The sequence below is a fragment of the Protopterus annectens genome, chromosome 2.part1 (assembly GCF_019279795.1).
Source record: "Protopterus annectens isolate FY-2018-M chromosome 2.part1, PAN1.0, whole genome shotgun sequence".
Taxonomy (NCBI): domain Eukaryota; kingdom Metazoa; phylum Chordata; order Ceratodontiformes; family Protopteridae; genus Protopterus; species Protopterus annectens.
The window spans coordinates 299,169,418-299,196,749 of record NC_056729.1 but is presented as its reverse complement, the minus strand read 5'-3'; the positions used below and the strand labels follow the sequence as shown (position 1 = coordinate 299,196,749).

Here is a 27,332-nt window from a genome sequence, read left to right as displayed (position 1 = left end):
AGGCTCTGGGGTCTATGATGACAGCCATCCCAATTGTTCCCCTGGCAGGATTACATATGAGGCTATTACAATGGCTCCTTTTGTCCCGTTGGATATCCAGTCTCCATCCCCTAAACTCACAGATCCTCATCACCAATTCCTGCAAACAAGATCTCCTCTGGTGGATGAGAACAGACGAAAATCTTTGGTGCCACCCCTTCCAGACTCCCCAACCCAATGCCACAGTGACCACGGGCGCTTCCCTGATAGAGTGGGGGGAGCCACTTCCAGGAAAAGATAGTCCAAGGCATGTGGTCCAGCTTGGAGGTCAACTTGCATATCAATGTCCTGAAGTTAAGAGTGGTGCTGTTAGCGTTGCAGGCACTTCATCCGCTTTTTCCATCGGGAACGATTGCAATCTGGCCAGACAGTATGTCTGTCGTCTGGTACATAAACAAACAGGGAAGGACCAAATTCTACCCCTTATGTCACGAGGCCATGAGAATTTGGCATTGGGTGATAGCTTCCAACCACTTTCTTATTGCAACGCATATCCTGGGGAGCTCCAATGTGACTGCAGACAGGTTGAACAGATGCATCCTCCATCCACACGAGTAGTCTCTCAACCCAAACGTGATGGCAGAAGTCTTCAGCCATTGGGGCCAGCCTTGCTGCGATCTTTTTGCTTCCCCTTCAAACAAAAAATGCAGCAGCTACTTTGCCCTCTTTCTCCCAGATGGGGAATTACCGAGAGATGCTTTGACTCACGATTGGCCCCCGAGTCTCCTGTATGCTTATTCTCCAATACCTTTGATACCCCTATTTCTAAAGAAAGCAATCCGGTTGAGATGCAGAGTTATCTTCATTGCCACTTTCTGGCCTCAACAAGTGTTTTCTTTCCTCTGACCTCACCTATTACAACCTCTTTGGATGCTGGACACACATCAGGACCTGATATCTCACCCACAAGGGCTGACTCCCCCAAATCTGTCCACTCTCAAGCTGACAGCTTGGTTACTCCACTTCCGTTAGTCACCAGGCAGGAAACCCTCTCCTCTCCTGTTTGCGATATTATTCTGGCCTCCCATAAACCATCCACCAGAAAACTCTACAGAGACAAGTGGAAAAGGTTTGCTATCTGGTCTAATAATCACATGCTAGATCCTTTTTCAACTCCTACAGCTGCAGTACTTCAGTATCTTTCTGAGTTGTTTGACAATGGGGCATCAGCTTTTACTATTCAAGTACATTTAGCAGCTATTTCCAATTTCCACAATGGTTCTGATGGCATCCCTCTTCTCTCCACCCAACTTTGCAAGACCTTTCTCAAGGGAGTTTTCCATAGCAGACCTCCTATCTCTCTCGGGGTCTACAGTCTCTCTCTCTCTACCTCCCTTTGAGCCTGCTGTGACATGTGATCTAAAATTCCTGTCATGAAAATCTTTGTTTTTGGTAGCAGTCACATCAGCCAGATGGATATCTGAGTTACAAGCCTTATGCATCAAGAGCCTGTATTTAATCTTCCATAAGGACAGAATATCCCTTCGCACTAACCCATCCTTTCTCCCCATAGTGGTTTCCGACTTTTCAATTAACCAGTCCATTGAGCTCCCAAATTATTCCAACAAGGGAAAATGCTGCCTGCATTCATTGGATGTACATAGACAACTACGTTTCTACTTGAACAGGGCTAAGTTCTTCCGGAAGTCGGACCAGCTTTTCGTTTCCTTTTCTGGCCCAAGAATGGGATGTGCTGTATCAAAAGTTACTTTATCAAAATGGCTCAGAGATTGCATTACTTTTTCATACTCCCTTGCAAATGATTCTAATCAAAGCTCATTCTAATAGGGCCATCATAACTTCGGTTGCCTTTCACTCCAGGGGTTCCATGGATGACATTTGTGCAGCAGCCATTTGGGCTAAACCCAATGCCTTCATCAAACATTACCAATTGGATGTGGTCTCCAGGGGAAGAGCGGCCTTTGGTTCAATGTTTCTCAGGAATGTTCTTCCATAAGGACCACCCAGGTTCTCCAAGTAGCTTGGGATTCTGTCCCATCAGTGATGAATAGGAAGAAGATTAACAACTTCAGATAAAGACGTTATGTCTTACCGTAACTTTCCATCTGAGTTGTTGATCTTCCTCCAGTCATCACACCCTTCCACCAAATGCTCCTGGTGGAAGTTCTGGGTCCTTGTGGTATTTCAGGATGTCGGTGCAGAAATGGCCTCTGTTTTTCTGTTTTCTCCTACATGTTGCATGCAAACTCGATCTGAGGTAACTGGGAGAAGGGAATTGTGGGTAGCAGCTTAGCTCGAGAGTTTTTGGTGTACACGGGCCTGGTATTGGGCCGACACGATTCCGAGGGCTTGGAACCAAACCCATCAGTGCTGACTGGAAGAAGATCAGCAAAGACATAACTTCTTTTTATCCCCCTTTCCTGAGGGTTCTGGAGGGGGAACTCCAATGGTGTGGGGGTGGTGGCCTCTGTTGACTTAATGGATGTAGCTGACCTGGTCAGTTAGTGTTGTACTTGCAGGAGGAGTGACTGATGGCTCCAACCGTCTCTCCCCAACTGTCTCAACCACAGCCTGAATCAGGTCCTGAAGCTCACAGAGCTGGCTTACCAGACTGTCTCATGCCTTAGGGCCAAAACGGTGGAAATACTTCCACCACCTGTGTGAAGATGTCCCAGGGCTGGCAAGAGGGGGGTGTGATCTTTCCAGCACCTGGGAGGCTTGCAGCTAAACTGCTTCAGGCACATTTGTGCCTGCAGAAAAAAAATATTATAAAAAGGGAGAGAAAAAAAAGGGAGAAATAAAGACAAGAAATGATGCATTAGGGTTAAAAAGCAGTTTTTTTTTATTTTACTAACATGTAATTAATAATTTCATTATTGAATCAGAAAGTGCCATTAAACAATGCTACCTATCTTGCAAGTACTAATGAATGACTAAATTCTGACAAATACTTCTTGATAATTGTTGTCACTGCTTCATGTGTTATGCAAATGAATCACTGCTTTAAGTTCTGAAATGACTTATCATAACAAATTGGCAGTGAAGCATTACAGTAGTAAATACTGAACTGTTTCATTGGTAGATAATGCTTTTCTTACCAAGGTAGTCATTATTGTCATAGAACATTTGCATCCACTTCTCTGTCTCAGTATAATACATTTACAGTTACAATTACATTACTGATTTTATGTATTATTTACTGTTGCTATGACTGTGATCTGGAAAAAATGAGGTGTGGTGCTACATTAATCAGTGGTACCATATATCTAGCTTTATATACTTTTGTACTATTTTATTTTCTTCAGAATGTGTCACCTTCTAAAGCTTTCCCAGACCATTTTCAGTCAGATGAAGATTCAGACCTAAAGGAGCCTGGGTCTGAAGAAGACCCCTCCAATTTCACCTTTGGCCAGACCTTTCATGCTATGAGACAACATTTACAGTGGGAAGCACAAGAATATCCCTAGTCCAAATAGAGAGTTGAGGAGTTCTGGATCTACCTGAACACAAAACCACTGGCTGTTCCCTCCATTTTAGAGGTAGTGTAAAATTTTTCTAGGATTCGCCCTTCAATTCTGATTCTCTTCCACCTACCTCATGTAAATCAGACTGGTTTTATAGGGTACAGGACTCCCACAAATACCTTTTTAAAAATCCCTCTGCTGACCCTGAGGTGGTCACACCAGGGCCCTAAAGGGGCTAGAGCCATTTCATCCAAGAACCTTTCACCTGCAGACAAAGAGAGTAGGGCCTGTGATAGGTTCAGGAAAAAGATATATTATCTGCCACTGTTACTGTGAGGGCCCTCAAAACGTAAATTCCATGTTATCAAGTATCAGCAAACTATTTTAGATCAGCTCAAACAGAAGATCACCCCCATAGAGGATAAAAACCTTTCCAAAGAGCTCCTAGATCTTTGTCATTACATTGCGGTTATGATGCCATGGAAGCTTCTTGCAGGGCACCTGCCACTGGCTCTGTTATTAGAAGACATGCATGGCTGAGGGAACAGTCTCTTCCTGACCATGTTTAATCAAATCTCCTAGATACTCCCCTGGACAAAGACTTTCTCTTTCGCCCTGAGGCAAAGGCAAAACAGAATGTCAAAAAGATGGAGGACAAAGTGAAATCTATGCAAACTGTGAAGGACTTCTTCTAAGTGCAGCCTCCTAGATTCAGTAGGAAATTTCCAACTAAGCATTGATCATTTCCCTGCCATCCTAGGGGTAGACAGATGAAACCACAGCAGGATAAAATCCATAGGCAGCAGCAACAGCTGCAAAAAGTAAGCAGTGGACATCTGAGGCTCCCAGACAAGGGAGTTCTAGGTCCCAAGCCCCTGCCAGAGAGCAGCTATGACTCATCCACCCCACTTCCCCCATCTCCACCCCAACCTAAGACTAGGAGGAAGACTGTCACTCTTCAAACAAATCAGGGCCCATATCACTTCAGACAAGTGAGTTCTAGACATTTCAAATGATTCCAAACTCACTTTCAAAGAGCCTTTAGAATACTCAGGCTGTCCAGATGTTCCGCAAAATCAAAAATCAGAGGCCCTTGCCCAAATTCATATCTTGTACTCTCAGTGAGCTGTGGAACCAGTTCTACAAGATCAAAACAGCAAAGAATTCTACTCCAGGCTATTCCTGGTTCCCAGAAAGGAAGGCTCTTGGCACCCCATCTTGGATCTGTCCAACCTCAGTAAGTTTCTCCTGGTTCCAAAGTTCAAAATGTTGACTTTTCACAAGCTATTACCCTTGATAACCCTTCAGGGCTTCATAGTCTCACTAGAACTGAAAGATGCCTATCTGCACAGTCCAATTCAAAAGTCTCACAGAAGCCTTCTTCATTTCAGGACAGGCTCCATTCACACTCAGTTTTCAGCACTGTCCTTTCACTTATCTACCACTCCAAGAGTTTTCACAAAGTGCCTAGCACCTACAGTTCCTCTTTGCAAAACCAGTGGGATCCAAATATATCCTTACCTGGACGATTGCATGATACAGGCCACAGACCTGTCAAAACTCCTCAAGGACCTGACGTTCACCCAAGATCTCTTGTCCTCCCTGGGATTCACAGTAAATCTCCAGAAAGCCGACATTGCCCCAGCCAAAAGGATAGTTTTCCTGGGGGCTCTCCTGGACTCTTCACTTCAAAAGGACTTACTTCCTGCAGACAGTCTCCTTTTTCACAAACTACTTCCAAAAAATCCAGCAGAAACATTGCATCTTGGCCAGAGAGTTTCTCTGAGCACTGGGTCCCTTGGCCAAGCTAAACATGAGGAAGCTTCTATGGTACGTCAAGAATGTATGGTGCCAGAACTCTAAGTCATTAGAGTCCAAGATACAGCTAATCCCTTGTCTCATGCAAGAGTTTGCTTGGTGGGTACAGGCTTGTACCCAAGATCAGGGCCTTCCCTTCAGTTTCACTCCACAAGGACAAACCCTCATCACAGATGCTTCAGGGACAGTCTGGGGCCTCACTTTCAACAACCTCCAACCCCAAGGGAAGTGGGAGGTTCAGTTCAATGTCAGACACATCAGTTGAAAATAACTTATGGCAGGCAAAAAGGCCTGATAGCCTTCAAAGAAAAATGAGAACCAGAGGTACTGTTACTAAAACCAGACAATACCACAGTCATGATACATAAACACGAGGCACACAGTCCTATCCCCTGTGTTGCCTAGCAATGCAGGTCTGGGAGCTGCACATTTTCTGGAGTTGCACCTCATGGCACAATAGTTTCCAGGGGCTCAAAATGCTCCAGCAGATAACCTCAGCAGAAACTTGATGGACCCCCACAAATGGCATTTGCATTGGGAAATTTTTCTCAGCACAACTCAGAGCTAGGGAATCCCACAGGTAGACCGCTTTGCCAACAAGGAAAATGTTCACCTGAAAAAAAGTCTGTGCCAGGATCAAACAGAAATCTGCCTGGAAAACAGATGCTTTTACCTTCCCTTGGACTCACCTCTTCATGTATGCATCCCCCCACCCTTACACTATTTGCCTTGAGTGCTTCTAAAGGTAAGGAAAGAGGGCCCAAGGGCAGTACTGATAACACCAGACTGGCCCAGACAACACTGGTATCCTCTCCTCCTTGAGCTCTACATTCAGTGCCCATGTCTGTTACTTCAGAGAATAAACCTTCTTACTCAAAACAATGGAAGGATTGTGCACGCCAGCCTTTAGACGCACAGCCTTTCAGCTTGGATAATTCTGCAGCACTCAACTGCAGCATTACCCTAAGTAACAAGTGCAGGACACCTTTAAAGAATCTAGAAGGCCTAGCACTAGCAGATCGTACTCAGCCAGATGGAAAAGATTCTCTGTTTGGTGCCAGAAGCAGCAGCTGCTCCATTCCAATTCAACATAACATTACTACCATCCTAGAATACCTGTCTAATCTGGTAGATAAAGGTCTTTCCTACACCTCCATTAAAATTCATGCATCTGCCATTTCGGCTCACATTCCTGCTCTTCCTGCAATCTTTTCTCATACCCTATTTAGACAGTTTTGTTAGAGGAGTCATTTACATTAGACCTTCCAGGAGGAAACCTGTTATTCCATGGAAACTCAACTTTATTCTAGAAAAGCTGACTTTACCTCATTTCAAACCTGCAGCATCTGCTCCTCTACAGTTTCTTACTTGGAAAACATCCCTGCTGCTGGCTATCACCTCAGCCAGGAGGGTGTCTGTGTTGCAGGCCCTCATGGCAGTGGAACCATTTATTATATTCTACCAAGACATGGTTTCTCTCAGAACTAATCCGTCTTTCATGCCCAGGGTGGTCAGTGATACTTCTCTTAATCAAGCCATTTATCTGCCTGCATTCTTTTGCAACCCTGAGAACAAAGGGAAAAGAGTACTTCATTCTTTGAATGTGCACAGGCAGCTTTTATCTGGACAGGACAAAAACCTTGTAAAAGCCTGACCAGCTTTTTATTACCTTTACCCCTGGTTCTGAGGGCAAGCAAGCTTCTAAACAGACTATATCTAACTGGATCTCCCACTGCATCTCTTTCTGTTAAAGGCATACTATACATATTCCACAAGGGCCACAGCTACCTCTGCTGCCTTTCTAAAGGGAGTCCCTACCAAGGACATCATGGAAGCAGCCACCTGGTCATCTGTGCATACCTTCACAAAACACTACCACTTGGCAGCCTTTTCTAAGTTTAGAGCAGAATTTGCCACTGTCATCCTGCAGAGCATCCTCTCCTCTGCTCTCCTTAATCTCCCTCCACCTACAATTCAGCTTTGGAAATCTTCCCACAATTCAGGACTGCAACCGTGAAACGCGAAGAACATAGAACAGTTGTGTTCACTTGCCATAAATGTAGATCCTCCCTCATGCTCCCTTAGCCTACTACGTAGCCTACTAATAATCAACTACATCAGCCAAGGGACCTCACTTGGCTTCCCTGCTGTAAGAGTCGTCTTCCTTAGTTCCCCCCTGTCCACTTAAGGTTCCTCCTGGTAGAGGAGAAGAAAATACTGAATTCATGATGCAGGCTGGCTCCCTTTATAGCAGAGCATACTGACATTGGTCAGAGTGTCCGCCAGCCTGGAAGAAGGGAAAGAGTTTTCTCTGGTAGTCAGGCCTGCCGAAGGCTTTCACAGCAGGAAATCTCACAAGTCAGGACTGCAACAGTGAATGCATTCAAACATCTACTGTTATGGTAAGTGTACATAACTGTACTTTCTATGCTATTACAATGATGTCTTTGTTTTTATTTATGTGTATTGTTAAATATGATCTAAACATTGCAGTTTGCATGAATGCAAATTTAATAAATATTACGCATTTCAAAATCTTTCTGAATCATGTTAACAAGGATGAGATGTTATGTGATCCTATCTCGCCTACATTCTGTACTGATGGGCTCGGAGCCGATCCCTCGGCTCCGACTCGGCATGCTATGCTATAGAGCGAGGCCTCTTATTGGCTGAGCTATTTCTTATCCCAGGATGCACCACCACTAATCCCCCAGATCTCGTTTGCCGCTTACAAGCTTAGACGTGGTCTCAACTTGGCTGGGCTAAGTACTAATTTATTTAGGCTTTTCCTGTCAGGAATTTGCTTGCTTTGAACCCAAAAGCTGTTTTAACAGCTATTGTTGTGATTTGAGTGTGTATTGAACAGTTTTGTTTAGGAATTTGTGTTTTTCGTCAAGGGAAGGTTTCCCGTTTTAGTTAGAGGGGCCTTCCCCTGTTGCCTTTGCTATCTTAGCGTTTTATTTGTGGGTCAAGTACCCGTTTAAGTTAGAGGGTCTTGACTCTCTCTCTATTTCTGTGTGGAATATTTTCTTGTACATCTGTATTGTGTAAAAAAAAAAAAAAAACTTTATATTTTCTGTTCTAAACTTTAAGTTTGGTGTTTCTCTTTAGACAGGTGTGCTTTTTCTAATTTAGTCATGTCCAAAGAGCATAAACCCTCCGGGTTTAAAAAATGCACGAGGTGTGGTTTTAAGATGTCCATAACGGATGACCACTCCTCGTGCGTTTACTGTTTAGGTGCCAAGCACCTACAAGAATCTCATCAAGGGTCCTCCAGGAGAGGAAAAACAAATGAATCCTTAAGGGATTAATCAAGCCATCCTTCGAGGAGGCTTTATCTTCGTCTCCCTCTCCTTCAAAAAAGAAGAAAGCATCGGCTCTGACCAGTCTGTCGGAACCGACTGCCAAAAAACCTAGGCAGACTTCTCCATCGGCTCCACGGACTTCGGAGCCGAGGGCGGAACGGTCTGCCTCGATGCCTCCAGTCTCGACCCCTCTGGTTTCGGAGCCGAGGACTGGGGCATCGAGAGGCGGGTCACCTTCATCGGCTCCACTGATATTGGAGCCGATGAGGGTTACCGGCTCAGACTCTTCCCCTAAGGAGCCGAAGTCCTTATCGGCACCAAGGGAAATTGCCTTGAGATCTCTCTCGGAGCCGATAGTGGTAGAATCCATTCGGAGCCGGTCCCCTAGCCCTTTGGAGCCGATGGAGAAATCGGTTCGGGCCCGATCGGTATCCTCCAGATCATCCAAAATATCTGATTCGGGCATCGACAGGGTGCTCCTAAGACTTTTCCAGTCTCCGGTGTTCCAAAAGCTAGTTTCGGCTCCAGCCCATTCGGCTTCGGAGCCGATGGTCCATCTTCCTTCTATGGTTCCTCCTCCAACAGCCTCGGCACTGTTGGAGCCGGTGCTGGTGGAACCGGTGGAGGTTTTAGGGTCGGGCCCGACCCTTACTCCAACTCCGGCTCTTGGGTCGGAGTTCAGTACACGGACTTCTTCCGTCGGCCCCAGGGGGGATGCTTCGGGATTGATGTTTTTGGTCCCAAGTCTCCCTCTTGGTGCATCGGCGGCGGGAGTGCCGTCTGCTGTCATGGCCACGGAGGTGGGACCCTCCCAGGATTCTGGTGGTCCCGCCTTCAGGGCTATGAGGAGTGCGTTAGCCAAATCTTCTTTGGCTACCTCCACGGTCTCCCCAGCTCCTTCCCTGCATACCGAGACTGGCTCTTCGGCAGTCCCCCTGTCCTTAGACAGCGGAGCCCCGGGGCCTGAGGTTACCCCCACTGGGGTCCCCCCCCCTCCTGGAGGTCCTTCTGAAGCCTCTTCGGAAGAACCCCCCAGGAAAAGATCGTGCAAGAGGAAGCACGTTGACTCCCCTGATGAGTCTCTTACATCAGACACTGATCTCGATGATGCAGAGGGGTCCCCTAAGTCGTCCTCGGATGATGTCTCCTTTGCAGACATCCTGGAAGCCCTTAAACAACGAGGCGGCTGGCAGTCCAAACCCCCTTCTGCTGATGAGTCGGTGTTCCTTAAGGCCTTCGGGGCTCAGCCCTCCACCTCCTGGGTGTCTCCGCCCTTCGACGAGCTCTTGGACTTGATCTGTCGAATGGCGTGGGAACACCCAGACTCTGTGGAACCGGTGCCTGCTCGTCCGAATAAGTTCCTCTCGGCACCCCCTGAGAAAGAATTTCTAACCAAAGGTGTGGCTGTAGATGCTTTGGTGGTGGCATCTGCTACCCAGCAAGATGTAGCAGAGGCTTCAACGTCCGTCCATCCTCCTAATAAGGAGTCTAGGAGCATGGATCGGTACGGAAAGCGCACCCTAAGTTCAGTGGCCTTTACATTAAGGTCCTTGAACTACCTTACGCACTTTACTAGATTTCAGAGGGATCTGATTAAAGAGCTTTCCGATACCCTCTTGGGTAACCTGCCTGAGGTGCTGGCCCAGACGGTTGGCTCTCAGCTGGCTACATTGTCGTCCATTTCAAACTCGTCCATGAGGCTCATTTCTTATGCGGCCGAAGGGGCGAGTAGAGCGGCGGGTACAGGCATTGCTCTACAGAGACAAGCCTGGCTCCGCCTGTGTCATTTCACGGAGGCCTTTAAGTCTTCCTTTGCCGATGCCCCCTTTGATGGGTCCTCCCTGTTTGGACCCAAGGTAAAGGACACACTGACCCGCTGCGAACAGGAGGGTAAGACTCTGACTGCCATAGGGGCACGATTTTCCACTCCCTTTCGGCCTTATCCCAAGGCTAAAAGAGGAGGGAAAATGTGGTTCTGTAGATCTCAGAAGCCTTACCCCTCTCAGCAGGATGATCCCCCTTCCAGAGGCAGGGGAGGGGGGAAATTCTTCTGGAAGACGCCGTCCCAGAGGCGGCAGAGGCCCTCACAACACTGGAGACCACGAGTCCTTTCGTGGCTCTTCAGCCTTTCACAGTCCCTGAGGGATTGCCCGACTGTGCAGCTTCGGAGCCAGTCGGGGGTCGTTTTTCGAAGCACCTGAAAGCCTGGGAAGGTATCACTCAGGACCGATGGGTGCTTCGAATTATCACCGGAGGTTACACCATCCCTTTCTCTCACTCCCCACCTCAGTCCATCCCTTTCTCTCACTCCACCACCCAGTCAACGGGATACTGCAGCCTCAGAAGTTTCAAAGCTGCTGCAAAAAGGAGTCATCCAACCGGCCCCCGCAGACCAGATCGGATTAGGGACTTACTCAAGATTCTTTTTGGTGCCAAAAAAGACTGGGGACTTGAGGCCCATTTTGGACCTCAGCATCCTAAACCGCTCAGTCAGAAAGTCCAAGTTCCGAATGGTCACCCTACAAACCATTCTCCCATTGGTGGAGAAAGGTGTTTGGATGTGCTCCATAGATCTCAAGGACGCTTATTACCATATCATGGTACATCAAGCGTCCAGGAGACATCTGCGCTTCAGCCTAGGAGGCAGTCATTTTCAGTTCCACTCGCTGCCCTTTGGTCTCACCACAGCTCCCAGGGTGTTCAACAAGTGCTTGGCAGTCGTGACTGCTCACCTGAGAAGTCTAGGATTCCAGGTGTTTCCGTATCTAGACGACTGGCTCTTAACTGCCACCTCCAAGCATCTACTACTGCGGAGCCTACAAGCCACTATATCACTGGGCAATTCCCTTGGAATCACCTTCAATTGGCCAAAGTCTGTGTTGCTGCCATCTCAACGAATAGGATTCATAGGGGTAGAGATAGACTCAAACCAAATGCGGGTCTATCTACCTACAGACAGAATACAAACCATACAGACTCAAGTTCGAGCCTTACTTCCCAGGTCCAAAGCCCCAGCCAGGATGGTCCTGCAGCTATTGGGATCCATGTCTGCCACGGTTCTTCTAGTCCCCTTGGCAAGGTTGCACATGAGAATTCTCCAGTGGCTTCTTTCAGCTCAGTGGTCCTTTCAGTCACCTCATATGGATCACGGAAACATGCAAACGGGACCTTCGCTGGTGGCTAGTGCCCTCCAATTTGGATCAGGGACGACCCTTTGTTCCACCTCCTCCTGTGGCCACTTTGACCACGGACGCCTCCCAGATGGGGTGGGGGGGCATTCCCTGGGCAGGTCAGTCCAAGGCAAATGGCACCCAGAAGAGACCCTACTTCATATCAACATCCTAGAAATGAGGGCGGTGCTTCTGTCCCTTCAAGCCCTTCACGATTACCTCCCTCAGGGCGTAATTGCCGTTCACTCAGACAACATGTCAGTTGTCTGGTACCTGAACAAACAGGGAGGGACCAGATCCTGTCCTCTTTGCAGAGAGACCATGAAAGTCTGGGAATGGGCAGTCTCGACCAAACGCTTTCTAGTGGCTACTCATATCCCGGGCAAGTCCAATGTGATAGCCGACAGACTGAGCAGAACCATCCTCTCTCCTCACGAATGGTCTCTGAACATGACAGTTGCAAGTCAGATTTTCAGCAGATGGGGAGTTCCGTGTTGCGACCTCTTCGCGACTCCACTAAATGCGAAGTGCAAAAAATTCTTCTCCCTAACCCCGGCTCCGGGGAAGAGCCCCATGGATGCACTAGCCCGTCCTTGGCCCACCGGATTGCTTTATGCCTTCCCCCCAGTTCCTCTCCTTCCCAGAGTGATCCAAAAGGCATCTGTCTTGGGGAGCAAAATGATCTTAATTGCTCCTTACTGGCCTCGTCAAGTATGGTTTCCCTATCTTCGGAAATATGCTCTGGAAGGTCCATGGTTCCTGGATCAGATCCCAGACTTTTGGTTCATCAGTCGGGACTATTCCACCAGTCCCTGCACACCTTAAAATTGATGGCTTGGCTCCTCCTCTTCTGACTATAGTCAGGAGTCATACATTGGATCCAGAGGTTGTACACATATTATCTTCGGCCCATAAGTCTGCTACAAAGAAACTGTATTCTAGCAAATGGAAAAGATTTGCTATTTGGGCTCAACTCCGGGGCCTGGATCCCATCTCTATTCCTGTGGCAGAAGTGCTAAAATTTTTAACTTCTCTTTTCAATCAAGGCTCTTCAGTCTCTACCATCAGGGTTCAATTGGCAGCGATTTCCAATTTTCACAAATCTATAAACCCACCCTTAATGAGCAACAGATTGTGTAAGACCTTCTTGAAAGGTGCTACGCTTTTAAGTCCTCCGATTTCTCATCCTGCTCCTCCATGGGATCTCGATGTGGTGTTACGCGCCTTAACTTCCTCCCCCTTCGAACCGGCAGCTACATGTGATCTAAAATTTCTGTCGTGGAAGACTGCTTTTCTGGTGGCGATTACTTCTGCCAGAAGAGTTTCAGAGCTTCAAGCTTTGTCTGTAAAACCCCCGTACTTGGTTTTTCACAAAGACAGAGTATCTCTCAGGTCAAATCCTTCCTTTGTCCCTAAAGTTTGTTCCAGTTTCTGCCTACAGCAATCGTTAGAACTTCCAGTCTTTTTTCCAAAATATTCTAACAAAGCGGAATTCATATTCCACACATTAGATGTCCACAGGCAGTTGCGTTTTTATTTAGACAGGACCAAACAAACAAGGAAAACAGATCAATTGTTTGTATCCTTTGCAGACAATAAATTGGGAAAAGCTGTCACAAAGGTCACTATTGCCAAATGGATCAGGGACTGTATTACCCTATTATTCTAACAAAGAGCTTACCACCTCTGTCAAAGCTCATTCTACAAGGGCTATGGCTACTTCGATAGCATTTCATTCTAAGCTTGCCATTAGTGACATTTGTGCTGCGGCTACATGGTCTTCCCCACACACTTTCATTTCCCACTACAAATTGGATGTGGCATCTAGAGGACGAGCTTCATTTGGTTCCACAGTGCTCAGGAGTGTTTTCCAATGAGCCTCCCAGGATTTAGGTGCTAGGGACGCTGTCCCATCAGTACAGAATGTAGGCGAGATAGGATCACATAACATCTTTTAGTTATGTACTTACCATAACTTTAGATGTTTGGGATCCATCTCGCCTACATTCCTAATAACCCACCCTCCTTCCCCCTTCCTTGGAGATCAGAGGATATCAGAAGGTCCGAATCCTGTTGTTTCATCTTGAAAGATCTAACCATGTTATATAAACAGGTTGTGCATGTGTGCATGAATGCGGACAAACAAGATCTGGGGGATTAGTGGTGGTGCATCCTGGGATAAGAAATAGCTCAGCCAATAAGAGGCCTCGCTCTATAGCATAGCGTGCCGAGTCGGAGCCGAGGGATCGGCTCCGAGCCCATCAGTACAGAATGTAGGCGAGATGGATCCCAAACATCTAAAGTTATGGTAAGTACATAACTAAAAGTTATCCACACATCTCCTACTAGATGCTACCTTTCTTCCAAATTCTGCTGGCAGCAGCCTTTGTTTGTAGGTTTGACGCCTGCAGCAGGAAGAGAAGTATTTTGGTCTGATTATCGGACCAGCTTGGGGCACAACCCTGGGTTTTAACAGATTCCATAGCCATGCATTACCAAATTCAGAATTAAATTTATAACTTTGAGACAAGGAATATTAGGGCTTGCTATAGTTCTGTCTAGCACATGTAAGGTTGCTACCTAGTGAACTGTTAAGAGTGGAAACAGTTTTGTGTAATAATAGGACATTTATCAGGACAAGATGTACCCCAAGGCACTGCAAAGCAGTTAATGTTTTTGTGGAGTGTGGTATTCTTGTTGTGTTTTACATGTTTCTGTGGGTGTTCACATCTACTGAAATTGTTCTTTTGTAACATTAGCAGGGAAGTCACAAAAATTTCTGGGTGAAAATTTCAGAAAGGCTTCATTTGTAACATTGTGTGTCATGATGCAGTTTCCTTATGTTAAGGACAGTACAGTGTCAATAAGGGCAACTGGTATCACAACATCATGACAGGGTGAGATCTGGCCATAGACAATCTTATAAATGCATACATGCCATATACAAGGCATGGCATGCTGAAGGTCAACCGAGGTATGAATGGCACTCATGTTTGCATGAGCAGAACGCAGCTCACCTACAACAATCTGAATACAGTTATGCTTGTAAGACTAAGTACACATGTGCTGCAAAACAGTTCACAGAGCTCATCATTCCTTATCATCATTTGCATAAAAACATCTGAAATCAGCTTCAGCACCCCCTTATACCATCCTGCTTCAGTGTGTCATTTTAACCATTATCAAGCCCCAAGCTTCCACAAAAGTCAGAGAAAAGTGCAAAGGAACTAAAAAAGTGTATTAAAATCAGGGACAGCATGAGATTATTTTAAAAAGGCAGTTATCAGTTTAATGTAATGTGACCCTTTCAACATTAGCTGGTATTTACTGGTAAAACTTGAAATTATACAGTATTTCTCTGATTACGCATGAAATGCTTAGGAATGTGTAAGTTGTTATTTTCAGTGCTGTCTGCACCTGCTAAGGGGCTTACTGCAGACAATACATACATACATACATGCATGCATGCATACAAATATTTCGAGCATGGGCATTAATGCCCTTCTAGCTTGCCAGTATACCAAAAGCACTTGTTCCCATAATGTGTCCAGGCTGTTCTTAAAAATATCTAAACTAGTACTTGCTTTAATGTCATTTGTTGGTCTGTTCCATGCATCAGCTACTCTGTCAGAGAGCCAGTTAGTACAGTTCTCATTCCTATAGAATCTTCTACATAGGTTATCTGATGATTCTCTAATATTTTTTGATAACCCCAAACATTCCCAGAGGTAGTTGTCTCTAAATGCCCTGTATACCTGAATATGGTCTACTCTTAGATATCTATGAGAGACACTGTACAAGTTCAGATATTTTAGTCTTTCATAATAACTTAAATTTTCACATCCGTGGATGCCCTTGGTATATTTCTGCTGTACTCTTTCCAGTTTACTCATGCTTGTTTTCTTATAGGGTTTCTATATTATTATTCCATACTCAAGTTTGAGTCTAATGTAACTAACAAACAATGACTTCATCATTTTAATTTCCTAGACTTTATAAATCTTTTTATACAACCTATAGTTCTATAACTATCATTAACCAATTGGTTGATATGATTAAAAAAACTTTTTAGCTGAATCTACCCATATACCCATGTCTTTAAATGAGTCTACAGTTTCAATCATTGTGTGCTGTATTAAATATTCATCTTTCAATTTATGTCTCCCAAATCTCACATGCTTAGTTTTTGATGTATTTATCAGCATATTATTCTCCTGTGCCCAGATGGTCAATTTATTCAAGTTATTTTACAGACATGCCTTATTTGTAACACATGTAATCAGGTCATCTGCATATAGACTGTAGAACACCTCAGATGAAAAAGTTATGTCTGAAAGGTACAATCTAAACAAGTAAGGGCCTAGGACAGAGCCCTTTGGGACACCCTGACTGTAACCAAGGATGTTGCTTGTCCAGTTGCTGTATGATACTTGCCATGTCCTATTTGTAAACCATGCAGCTATCGCATCTTATCATGAGTACATCAATACCAAGACAATGGTCTTTTGCAATGGGTAGTACCCAAGAACATACGACAGGCCACCTTCATTAAACAAAGGAGTGGCATGAGCAGTTAGTTAACACGCACTGTACCACACCCTCAGGACAAACACTTATAGCCATACTTTTTACTGTTGTAGTGGAAGAATACAGAACACAGACAGTTTTGCAAAGAATAGTCAAACCCACAACTCGGTGTTAATGCTTCACTGTGCTTCTCATGATTTTTTGTCTTTCTGTTATACACTGACGTGCATGATTCATAAGTATTTAAAGTATCATACATGTAAGACAGGTAGGACAAAGTCTACAGATATTGCATGCTAAGTGTGGTTATCCTATTTTTATGTAAAAATCAATACATCTGTCAAGGGTGACATTAAATTCAACTTGGCATTTTCTTCACAGGGTCAGTTCTAAAAAACAAGCACATCCTGTGCGTCATCACAGCAGGCTGATGTTAACAGCAGAATGGCTGTCGGTGATTATGCAATAATTCTCATACTCATGACACAGACTAAGGACAGTTGCACCCAGTCACAAATTGTACTGGCAGGGCACACTATCTTTAGGGGACAGTTTCTGCCTCAGTAACACCGAGACAGTATTCACCTAGCAGTCACTTTCCAGACAGGGCCAGTGCTGCAGTTCTTTCTTTATTTCTTTTTTTTTTTCAGATACCTTTACTGAATTATCACTTGTGGCATAGACAAATTTACATTCATGTAAAAGTAATCAAACTACATTAACATAATAAACATTTTACTTCACATATATTGCTATATATCATATAACCTAAGCAATATTACATAAATTATTCAATTCCTGCCTTTTTTAATAAGAAACATCCTTATTAAACCATCACTTACTACATAGGCGATCATACATTTATATAAATGAAAACAAAGCATACCGACACAATCCTAGTTGCAAGCATTTTACATCACATTCCATGCTGACACACCCAGTTGCAAACATTGTAGAGTGTACATACATCCCTTATCATCTACCTGATCTTTCTCACTCAAACATTACATAGCTCATTTAAGTCCTTCCGCCTTTTATACCTCATTCTTCTCTTGTATGCATTGTTCCCACAATTCCATTTTTCCTATGTAGTTTGCCTCTGCCGTTTTCTAAAGATATCAATTCCAATTGTTTTGTACCTGGAAAAAAACAGTAAACAGACAGTACCTGAGGATCAAACACACACACACACACTTCTTTTTTTTTCAAGACAGGTAATTTGTGCACTGTTAAATTCATCATACCCTGTTTTGGACACAGTAGATTGCAGCATGGGTACAAACTGTTGCACCAATCACCTCAGGAAAGTGTGACATTCCATATAGTACTGGCTTGGTCCTGAGGAGACACTGAAATATTTATATGTACTGACTGATTCATATGCGCCAATCATATGTCAAGGAACTACTGAAGTATCCTGAAGGCAGAAGCCTGTGAGATAGCTCATTGTTTTGTAAATGTTGTAAGATCAGCCTCCCTGCATTTGCCACTTTGCTAAATTAAATGCACATTTTTTTTTTTATTTTTAGAAGTCTTCTGTTGTTGCCCATGTATTAACAAGCCAGAATAAGCATTGTTAAGTTTCAGTAAACCACGTCTTATTTTGCCACATCATTTAGGTAGCATACCATACCAGCAGCAGACCATCTAATCTTGGAATGTGCAAAGTACTACAGTCACAGATTTTGGCATTGTTTATAATTTAGATTTAAATTTTAATACACTTAGAATGTATATTTTTGCATATGTGAAAAAGATTATGATCTGCCTTCATATCTAATTCTGGTTTACACACTGCATACCTCACAGTAGTTTGAAAAAGGAAAAAAAAAAAAAAAGATCTTTAGGACTGCATTACAGTTAGAACTACCATTTACCTTTTAGTCGTTTGCATTTCCAGGTCTTTGAAATGGACATATCTAAGCAGTTGCAGGCTTATGATGTTGAATACCTTGTTCTTCAAGAGGAACTGATTGACTCTTCCCCACCTCCGAATGATAACACAAGGATAGAAAAGCTGGAAAAGACCAATAATACTTTACGAAAACAAAACCTTAATCTTTTAGAAGAACTTCAGGTAGGCAATTTATAGTTTGTAAGTCTGGTTTTGAAATAAAACAGCATCCATTGATCTTGTAACCCAGTTATTAAATTAAGTTATTGGCTTTCATTTAAATAGTTCATTTTAAATGAATGTTGCTAGGATGGCTCTGTTCTGATATAGAGTCTGGTAAGTGTCATAAATTAGTTTTGTAGTGCAGATTGAGCATGTTTTACATAAGTTATTTTTCCTTTGTATTGCAATAAGATAAGTCTAACTTATTTGTTTGACCTACTAATGTTTTATAAACCAAACACAGTACTACAAAGCTAATTTTAAAATATATTGCTATGTGGCGTTTTTAGACATGCATCGTTATGCAGCACAATACTTGCAGCTTAAGGAGACAGATGTGTGGTTTAAATAAAATGTGGGAAACTGTCATATGTCAGTTACATCTAAAACCTTGAAAAATATGCAAAATATTTAAAACGACATTGAGAAAGTATGTTTACAAAACAGGTTGGAGTGTATTAATTAATAAGACAAATATTAAATCAAATAATACTTAGTATGTGTTAACCATGATGGTTTTCCTGCACTTTATTCAAACTTGCTTTTGAGTTTCTCTCTTTAGTTCTGATGAAGTCTTTTCTGGTGTACACAGAAGTGCTCAACTGGAGAATAAAGGTGTTTTACATTAAAATATTTTACTTGTAGCTTGTTTAAGTTTTCCAGTGGATTGTTTGTTTCCTAAATGGACATTTTTTGCTTATTTATTTCTTTGTTTTATTCATTTATTTTCATTTTATTCCTAGTCATATTTTCCAATAATTTGGTTTTGGTATGTTGATGGAGATACAGAATGTAGATGATTGGTTGCATGCTGACATTAATAAAACAAGCAAGTTATATGTTTCTACCAGCTGAGGACCAGCACAGGCTTGAACTCCCAAGAAAACCACAGCTATGGACTCACTTCATTAAGCAGTTCAGGAATTTTCAGTTTAAATGAGACTTGTTAACTATGGAGGGGGGGGACCTGTTCCAGAAACATGCTAGAAATTTGATGGCATCTTTCTGGAACTGCCATCCATGCTTTGTTTTTTATATAATAAATAAATAAAACATATTCTTAACTTCACTGTACCAACATTCACATAAACTTTCTAAAACAGTTGCTTTTAAACATGTAGGGTCACTATTATGAAACTGCGTAAAATGTTCAGCCACAGAACTGGTAATTATATTGTGCTTTATATCTCTTAAAATGAGATTTAAACTTCCTATTAGTCTCAGCTGTGTAGAAATTGTTGCAAGAATAAAACACCTCACATATAACTTTGTCAGAATTGCATGAAATTTTACAGTAACAGTATATCTCACACTTTTTATAACTTCAAATGCTGATATTATACATTTAAATGCAGCATGAATTAAACACTGTTGCACCAATTTTCAAGGTTGAAAAAGTATTCATCACTGCTGTCTCATTCAAAACAAACTTTTCTTTATCAAATAATTAGCTAAACTTTTACCTTTAGTATAAGAAATGTTTGGAGCCAAAGGTAATACTTTCCTCAAAGTCAGATAACAATACTTTCTAATATTTCTTTACCACTTTCAATGTCTGATTAACTAAAATATTACACTGTATAACAAAATGAATATCTCTTTTAGTATTACATATTTTGTAATCTTTCTTAGATGTTTCCTTAGCCCCACTATGGCTTCAGGTCGTGACATTCTGGAAATTTTCTTACACACTTTTTTCCCGTCATTTTCAAAATATCCCGCCTGAAAAGCATATTTATGATTTTATTTGCTTTGTATAAAAAGTCATGTCTCATACTACAAATCCACTTGTCCTTAATAGCTTGCCATAGTGGAGTGAGACAAGAAGGTAGGGGTTGGTGAAAGCTTCTTCTATTCAAATAACTAAAACACCTCTTGGTTTGCAAAATCACACATTCTTTATTTCTGATTCTATTTCCAAACATGCAGCTTTGTTTTTAAAAACATTATCTGAAAAAATTAAATACAAAGATATTATTTTGAAGTGATTTAATAAACTATTCCTCAGCCATGGTACCACCATTACAAAAAAGAAGAAAAAACATTAAATCATCAGTGTAATTATTGTAAAACTTAACATATCTAATAAAAAAATTCTGAACTATAAATTTATTCAAACTCAGTAAGCCCTATAGCTAAATTGGCATAAGAAGGGACAAATGGTTCACCCATGAATGTGCACCCTTAATTATTTTTTACAAATTTGTATACAACATATTTTTGAGTTTAGTAAACAAAAATAACCAAGTCAATTAAATAACAACTCAGTAGTGACTTGCCTAAGTAGTGTTTCAAAATGCATTGCCAAAGCTGTGTTCAAAATCAATATGCAAACTATTTACATCTAAAGAAATCAAAAACATAACTTTCCATGTAAAGTCTTTAATCTCTTAGAACTCTCTATAATCTCTGATATATGAGGGAAGTTTAACTACATTTAAATGCTTGTTAATTATCATATATATATATATATATATATATATATATATATACACACACACACACACACACACACACACACACACACACACACACACACACACACAACTGTTGCAACTAGCAATAATAGGTCTACCATGTGAATTATACAAATCCTTATATACTGTAGAAAATACAGTTTGGGTAAGGTAGCATCCTTCATCAACATTTTTTTCTGAACACCTCTATCTAAACCTAACCCAAACAAACACCTTAAAATTATTTTGTGCTCTAATATTATCCAATAAATTCACAGATTTATAAGCCTCTATGTCATGTAAATTATTATCACATAGTATAGTACTGTCATTGATTCATAACAATTATATTTTTATTTTTTATCAGTCTACTTTATAACCAATTTTGTATCCTTTGTTAAATTGCTAAGTGCTTTCCATTGAATTTTCCATAAGTTAAAATTCATTTATTTTTTTCTTTTAAAATTATTGAAAATTTTTAAGAAATCATGGGGATTAAAACCCTGTTCCAGTATGTACTAGAAGCTAGACAACATGACGGTTGGAGATAACATGGTGACTTAGTAGTAAGGACTCTGGTTCAAAGCTACAGGGACCAGGGTCTACTTCTGACCTCTGATCACTGTTTCTGTGAAACTTTGTATGTTGTTCCTGTCTGTGTGGGGGTTTTTCTTTGTGTACTTTCATTTCTCCCAGTGTTCCAAAAACATGCTGGTTGATTGAGAAGACCAGATTCTCCATAGATATGTCACTTTACCCTTGCTGTTGTGGTCCTGGTCATGGCTGAAAAAAACCTGAGAAGGATCATTTTCCCATCTGTCTAACAAAAAATGCATTAAGTCCTGAATAGGATTCGGTCCATCACAGGGCACATAAAACACAACCACCCAGTAGCAGTGTCAAAATTCACCCTTCCATTAGCTCAACTGAAAACCCATGTGGGGATAGGGAGATCATGCATACTTTACAAGGAAGTCATCCAGCGACATCTTTTGTGAGGTAGCAGCTTTAACTGCTGCACCACTGGGCTGCTCACGAGTTTTACCTTATCACTTCATTGACTGTTCCCATTTGTATTAAAATTGCTTAAACATTTTTGCTTTCTGAAGCAGACATATTTTGTTCAGAAGTGTAGTGCTTTCACCTGTTCAGTTTTTTGGCCCGAAAATGTGCTGACTTACATATGCCAAATTAAAGAAAAACAGTATGAAATAACCATAGTGTAAATAACCATGATCATCATAAACCAGAACATATTTATTTTAGTGGACCTTAAATAGACTGTGATGGAAGACCATGCTGATTTTAGAGACAGGGTTGCCACCTTGTAGCTACCAGGAGTAGGATATAACTTACTAAAACTTAAGATCTGATTTTTTTAGGGAATATCACACCATTGACTGTATTGTCAAAATAAAGGGACTGTGTTATACATTTTTATGGTGTTTAAAAAACGACAATGCAGTTTTTTAAAATATTCAGAAGCAAGTTAGAAAATATTTTTTCCTTAAATAGGTCATTTGACATTTTTCATGTTTTATTCTTTTGCAGGAAAGCTTCTAAACTGGGACTGTTATACAAAAAAATAGTCTTGGGTGGCAGTCCTACTGTCACTGTTTGGGGTATTTTGAATGCATGTAATTATTGTTTGTAGAAATGAATATTCCCTTTGTGTCCCTTCTTCTTGCATTTTACTTAAAATACAAAGCTAAATATGACAGCTCTTCAGCTTAGTATACTTTATTGAGTTGTAGCTGCGTATCAAAAATAAAATTAGCATGAACAGAAAATACATTTTTTTTCAGAGCTGACTAAATTTAATGTTCTCTTTTCTCTTTTTGTTGTTCTTTCTGTTTAGGCAGCTCATGCAAAGATTCGGAACCTTGAAACTACGATAGAAAATCTGCACAGCACTCAGGCAAATTTAAAGCAGTGTATTCGAACTTTAGAATTAGAACGATCAGCACTGTTGCACACAGTTAGTGAACTGCAAAAAAATCAACAATGCAACAGTCAAAGCAATTCTGAGGACAAAACGTTGACTGCTGCAAAAGAAAACAAAGACAAAAGTGATGGACAGTGATTTCTACAGTGGCACAGAGTAATGTAAAAGAATAAACATTCACTTTGTTTCTGTACGTAAACTGATTCTACAGGAATCTTTATATTATGTACTTTAGGCACAGTCACCCATTAATTTTCAGTAGAGACAAACCAGTGTTTTCCAGAAAAGAAGGTTCATTGATTTTGTACACAAAATGTTACTTTGCGGTGAAAGAATAGCGGCTTGGAACATAGGTAGCTAAAGAATGCTTATATTCCAGCCATTGGGTGATGTGGCTGTATTTCTTTCTGGAACAGTGATGACATGGGTGTAAGAGCAGACCAGTGCCACTGTAGGAGCAGCAAAGCTAGAAGATGATGAATCACCTAATGAGTTTTTGTTTTACAAGTGAAGAGTGCGAATGTAAATGATTATTGCTGTGTAAACTTATAATGGAGTCTAAAGTTCATGCCGTAGCATTTTGTAGTGGTCAGGAGACATGCACGTTTACATTATTGTACACTGTGGTTGCAGAAGTCTCTTAGTGAAAGATACAAGGTTTGTATCCAGTTCTTCATCAGTTTCATTCAGAAAACTACTGCAGCTGTGTGTTTTTCCAGCAAGTTGGTGTAATCTGGAAAAGGACATCAGTATGGTGACTGAGGACTATATAATGGGTGATACTTTTGCAATCTATGTTACTCCTGTAATTCATAATATATGGTTAGTGAGCTCCTGAAGGAACAGTAAGCTGGCTTCAAATGTTTCTGAGCAATTAATATGGTTACTTTTTGGTAGCTATATCAGCTGACACGGTACTTATCACATGATCGGGAGGTGTGAGTTATCCCACCTACATGGAGGGAACATATCTCAGATTTTTCAAGCCAAGAAAGATTTCTACATCTGTTCTTGGTTTATCAATATAAAGAATTGCACGTTCATGTAGGCCTTGGATAAGTAGGATTATTTTTATCTAATCCTACTGAAAAAGAAACAATGTAAAGAACTATTTTAAGTCGTGTAAATAAGTGTATTGCGTGACAAATAGCAGCCTAACTTATCAGGAGATTTTATTATCCAAAGTTATTGCCAGATATTTGATCAAACAGAGCTAGCTAGCTATAGTCAGAATATATAAAGCTGCTAGTTTCTAGTCTCTCTAAGAAGAGGCAAAGAGAACTGTATGTTGTCGTATCGAGAGTAAACAATAGATAGTACAGGGCTGCCTTTGTTTAGGGCTTAAATGTTTCAGGTCATTTAATTAACATTTTGGTTGGTTTCTGATCCTTATTAGGTACCTTTCAGAAGGTGAAAGTAGAGAGCATGTTATTGAAGTTACATTGTGTTGAACATTTTTGGCTGGAAGGAAACAGTATGTGGCATAAATGAACATTTTCAGCAGTTCTGTGGTAATGCTTTGTGTGTGTATGTGTGTTTTGAACATTTTTGTATTATGTCAACAGTTCCAAGATGAAAGTGGAATCAAAACATATGCAGTTGATCTCCCATCTAAAATGATAAAACATCTGAGGACATTCTGGGTGTAAATTCACTGATAAAACTGGATCACTTTGGCAGTCCTGGTGTTCTACTCAGATTTTAAAAAGGCAGTATATTCATATTTAGATAAAACTGAGGAATCTGTTTAGATATCCTGTTTTAGCTTGTCAGAAATATGCAGAAGCATTGTCTATATTGAATTCATCTGCTGTGTGCATTCCATTAAAAATATCCTGACGAGACCTTAAGTTCCCAGTCCCTCCACTGACCTTTAAATGCAGAGAATGTGATGGAGAAAATGTGGAGGCAGAATGGGGTGTGAATGGAGAAGATGTAAACTATCCCTCCCCAAGGATGTATATTTCCTTTTATGTCCACTATTAATGACAGACCATTTCAGGTGGGAGAACTGAACAGCTTTCTGAAGAAAGGCAATAGTTTCATGAGTTTATGAAAGTGTTCTTGTCTGTTCTTTTTATTCTCTCCCTCTCATTGCTGTGTAAATAAATTGAAATTTTCTTAAGAAGAAAATGTATTTTGACAGTCTGAGGTTCCCTTGAACATTTTAATGCATTGGACAGATTTTATCCTGTTAATTATTTCTCTATACACTGGTTCAAACACCAAATGCCTAACATTGTCTTCTGAACTCTGTCTGCAGAGTCTTCCAGACTTCTCTCTGAAAGAATCTGTCAGAAAAGTTTGTGTTACAATTAGCAAAAACCTATCCAGAAAGGGAGTCACTACATACAAATATTACAACAAATGATGGCACTTAATGTTATATAAGTAAACTCTTGTGTCTGAATGGCCTAATCATAAAGCCAGGCAAGTGGAAAACATATAGGGAGTAGCCGCAACTCTGGTAGTTGTTAGATTTCTGTGTTAGAATTAAATTCATATTTTTGGATCTCATTTCTCTTACTAGTGTGTATCACTAAAATTTTACTAATCGTGGGACATATTTCTGCTGCTTTGATATAGGACTAAATTAGGGCATTTTGTAGGCAGCATGGAAATCTCGAACATCTACATTTATGGTAGGTACAAAACTGTACTTTCTAGACAGTGTAGTATACATAGAAATATATAGTGGTGCATTTTATTGGGAAGAATCATACCACATTTTATTTCACTGTCAAAGTGTTTTTTTTCAGTGTGGTAGAGGCTCCGTACCACCAACCCCCTTCTACATAAATAAATTATTCTGAAATTGCTATCTCTAAGAGAAGGTGAATTCTCAGAGATGCGTCATGCTCCATCTTCAGATAAAAAAGGAAGATGTCACACATGTGATCATGCATGAGGGTGCTGATCACAAGTGATTCATAGTTAAGCCTAACAGGTATGTGGGTTAACCAAATCATTTTTAGTAGTCTAGCACATGATTGTCGGTATTATCCTTCAAAATGGCAGTTTGCTTAAACCTACCTTGTTAACTGGGTAAGAACCCTGGACAGACAGTCCCTTTTTTAGGGAGTCGTGGGAGGAATGTCTGGTTAAGTAACTTGCTCAGATTCACAAAGTAGACAAGTAGAAGCTGTGGGAATGAAACCCAGTACTGTTGCAGGTGGTCTGGTTCAAATAACAAAACATCCTACGCCTCTCTGCTAAACTGCCATTTTATTTATGAGGAAACTACCTCCAACATTTTAGAATCAGTCCCAGGACTTCATTTTCAGGTTGCTGCCCTTAATTGTATCTGTGAAAGTCCACTGTCAGGTTCTGTAATGCAAGTGAATGTGAGTAAGCTTTCTTCTCTCCCCCTCCTCAGTTATTGAAGAAGGATGCGTTATACCTCAGATGGGACTTGCATCTGCATTTTGGTCCTTTGTTGGTTCAGGGTCTGTGTGTTCCTTTTCATCATGTGCTTCACATCTGTATTAGGGAAATGATAACAGTCTTTTTCATTGTAAAGGTATTCAAGGGGAGTTTGAGCCAGTGGGTATCCCAGATAATCTTGAATATTATAAAAGGAGTGACACATGCTTACTGTATATCAATTGTGCATTTTTACAATGAAACTGTAACATCTAGTTCTCTTCATCAGTATTAATTTGGTGGTAGTTTATGTTCCTGGGGAGCAATTACATCCTTGCAGACAGCTTAATTCACATTTTTCATAGCCTTGAGTGGCAGATCCAATCGTATTCACAGATTTATGTTCCATGTGCGTTGCCATGGAAAGAGCCCCACCACCACCACCACCACCATGGAATGCAGTGTAGTGCACAGTTTCTGAGATTTTGGATGAGATCTTATGTGATAAATCTGTGTGCATTCCCTCTTAATGTTTTATTTCAAAGGTTCTATTAAAAGTAGGAAAGGAAAGAACAAAGATCATCCTTTAGCTTGTTGTAGACCAAGACAAGTATGGTTCTTCCTCCTGCTAGTATTGGCAAAGCCTGTTTCTAGCAGAAACCTTTCACAAATTTTTTTCTAGATCAGCAGCAGCACAGGGTTCCACATCCTTGATAGCATAATTTGCAGTTGGCAGTGTGTCTGCTGACATTTTAATTTCAAACAGTTAAAACAGCCCTATTTTCAAAAGTGCTAAGGGACTGAGTGAAGCTACAAAACTGAATTCCAGGAAGTCTAATTTCTTTTTATGATAAACCTTTCTGTTGTGGTACTAGCAGCTATATGTTGCCCATTACAATGCAAGTCAACCTTCCATGTTGAAGAAGCCATCCTTTTTACTGAATGTTGTCCCTTAACATTTTGCTGTTAAGTGTTTTGTCTTGTCTGAATGTCTTCCATGACAGCTTACTTTGTCTTTGTTTCCTATGATGGATCTTTTTCTTACAGTTTTATCTCATAAAATCTAGAAAATGACCAAATGTCCCAGAAAAGTTATTCTTCCTTCCTGGGATTTGAAGTTTTATTTGAAATTTTAAGTAGGTCCCTTTGAATTTACTTTTTTCTTCCT

General features: G+C 41.3%; 1 protein-coding gene across 1 annotated transcript in view; it reads left to right on the top strand.

Annotated features, from left to right (window-relative positions):
* TBC1D1 (TBC1 domain family member 1) overlaps positions 1–25,404 on the top strand; it is a 2,608,647-nt gene extending 2,583,243 nt beyond the window's left edge. The window contains exons 18-19 of the mRNA XM_044062143.1: positions 18,185–18,361; positions 22,715–25,404. Coding sequence (XP_043918078.1) covers positions 18,185–18,361; positions 22,715–22,939 — 402 coding nt within the window. The 3' untranslated portion in view covers positions 22,940–25,404. The remainder of the gene's footprint in view (positions 1–18,184; positions 18,362–22,714) is intronic.
* The last annotated feature ends 1,928 nt before the right edge of the window (positions 25,405–27,332 follow it).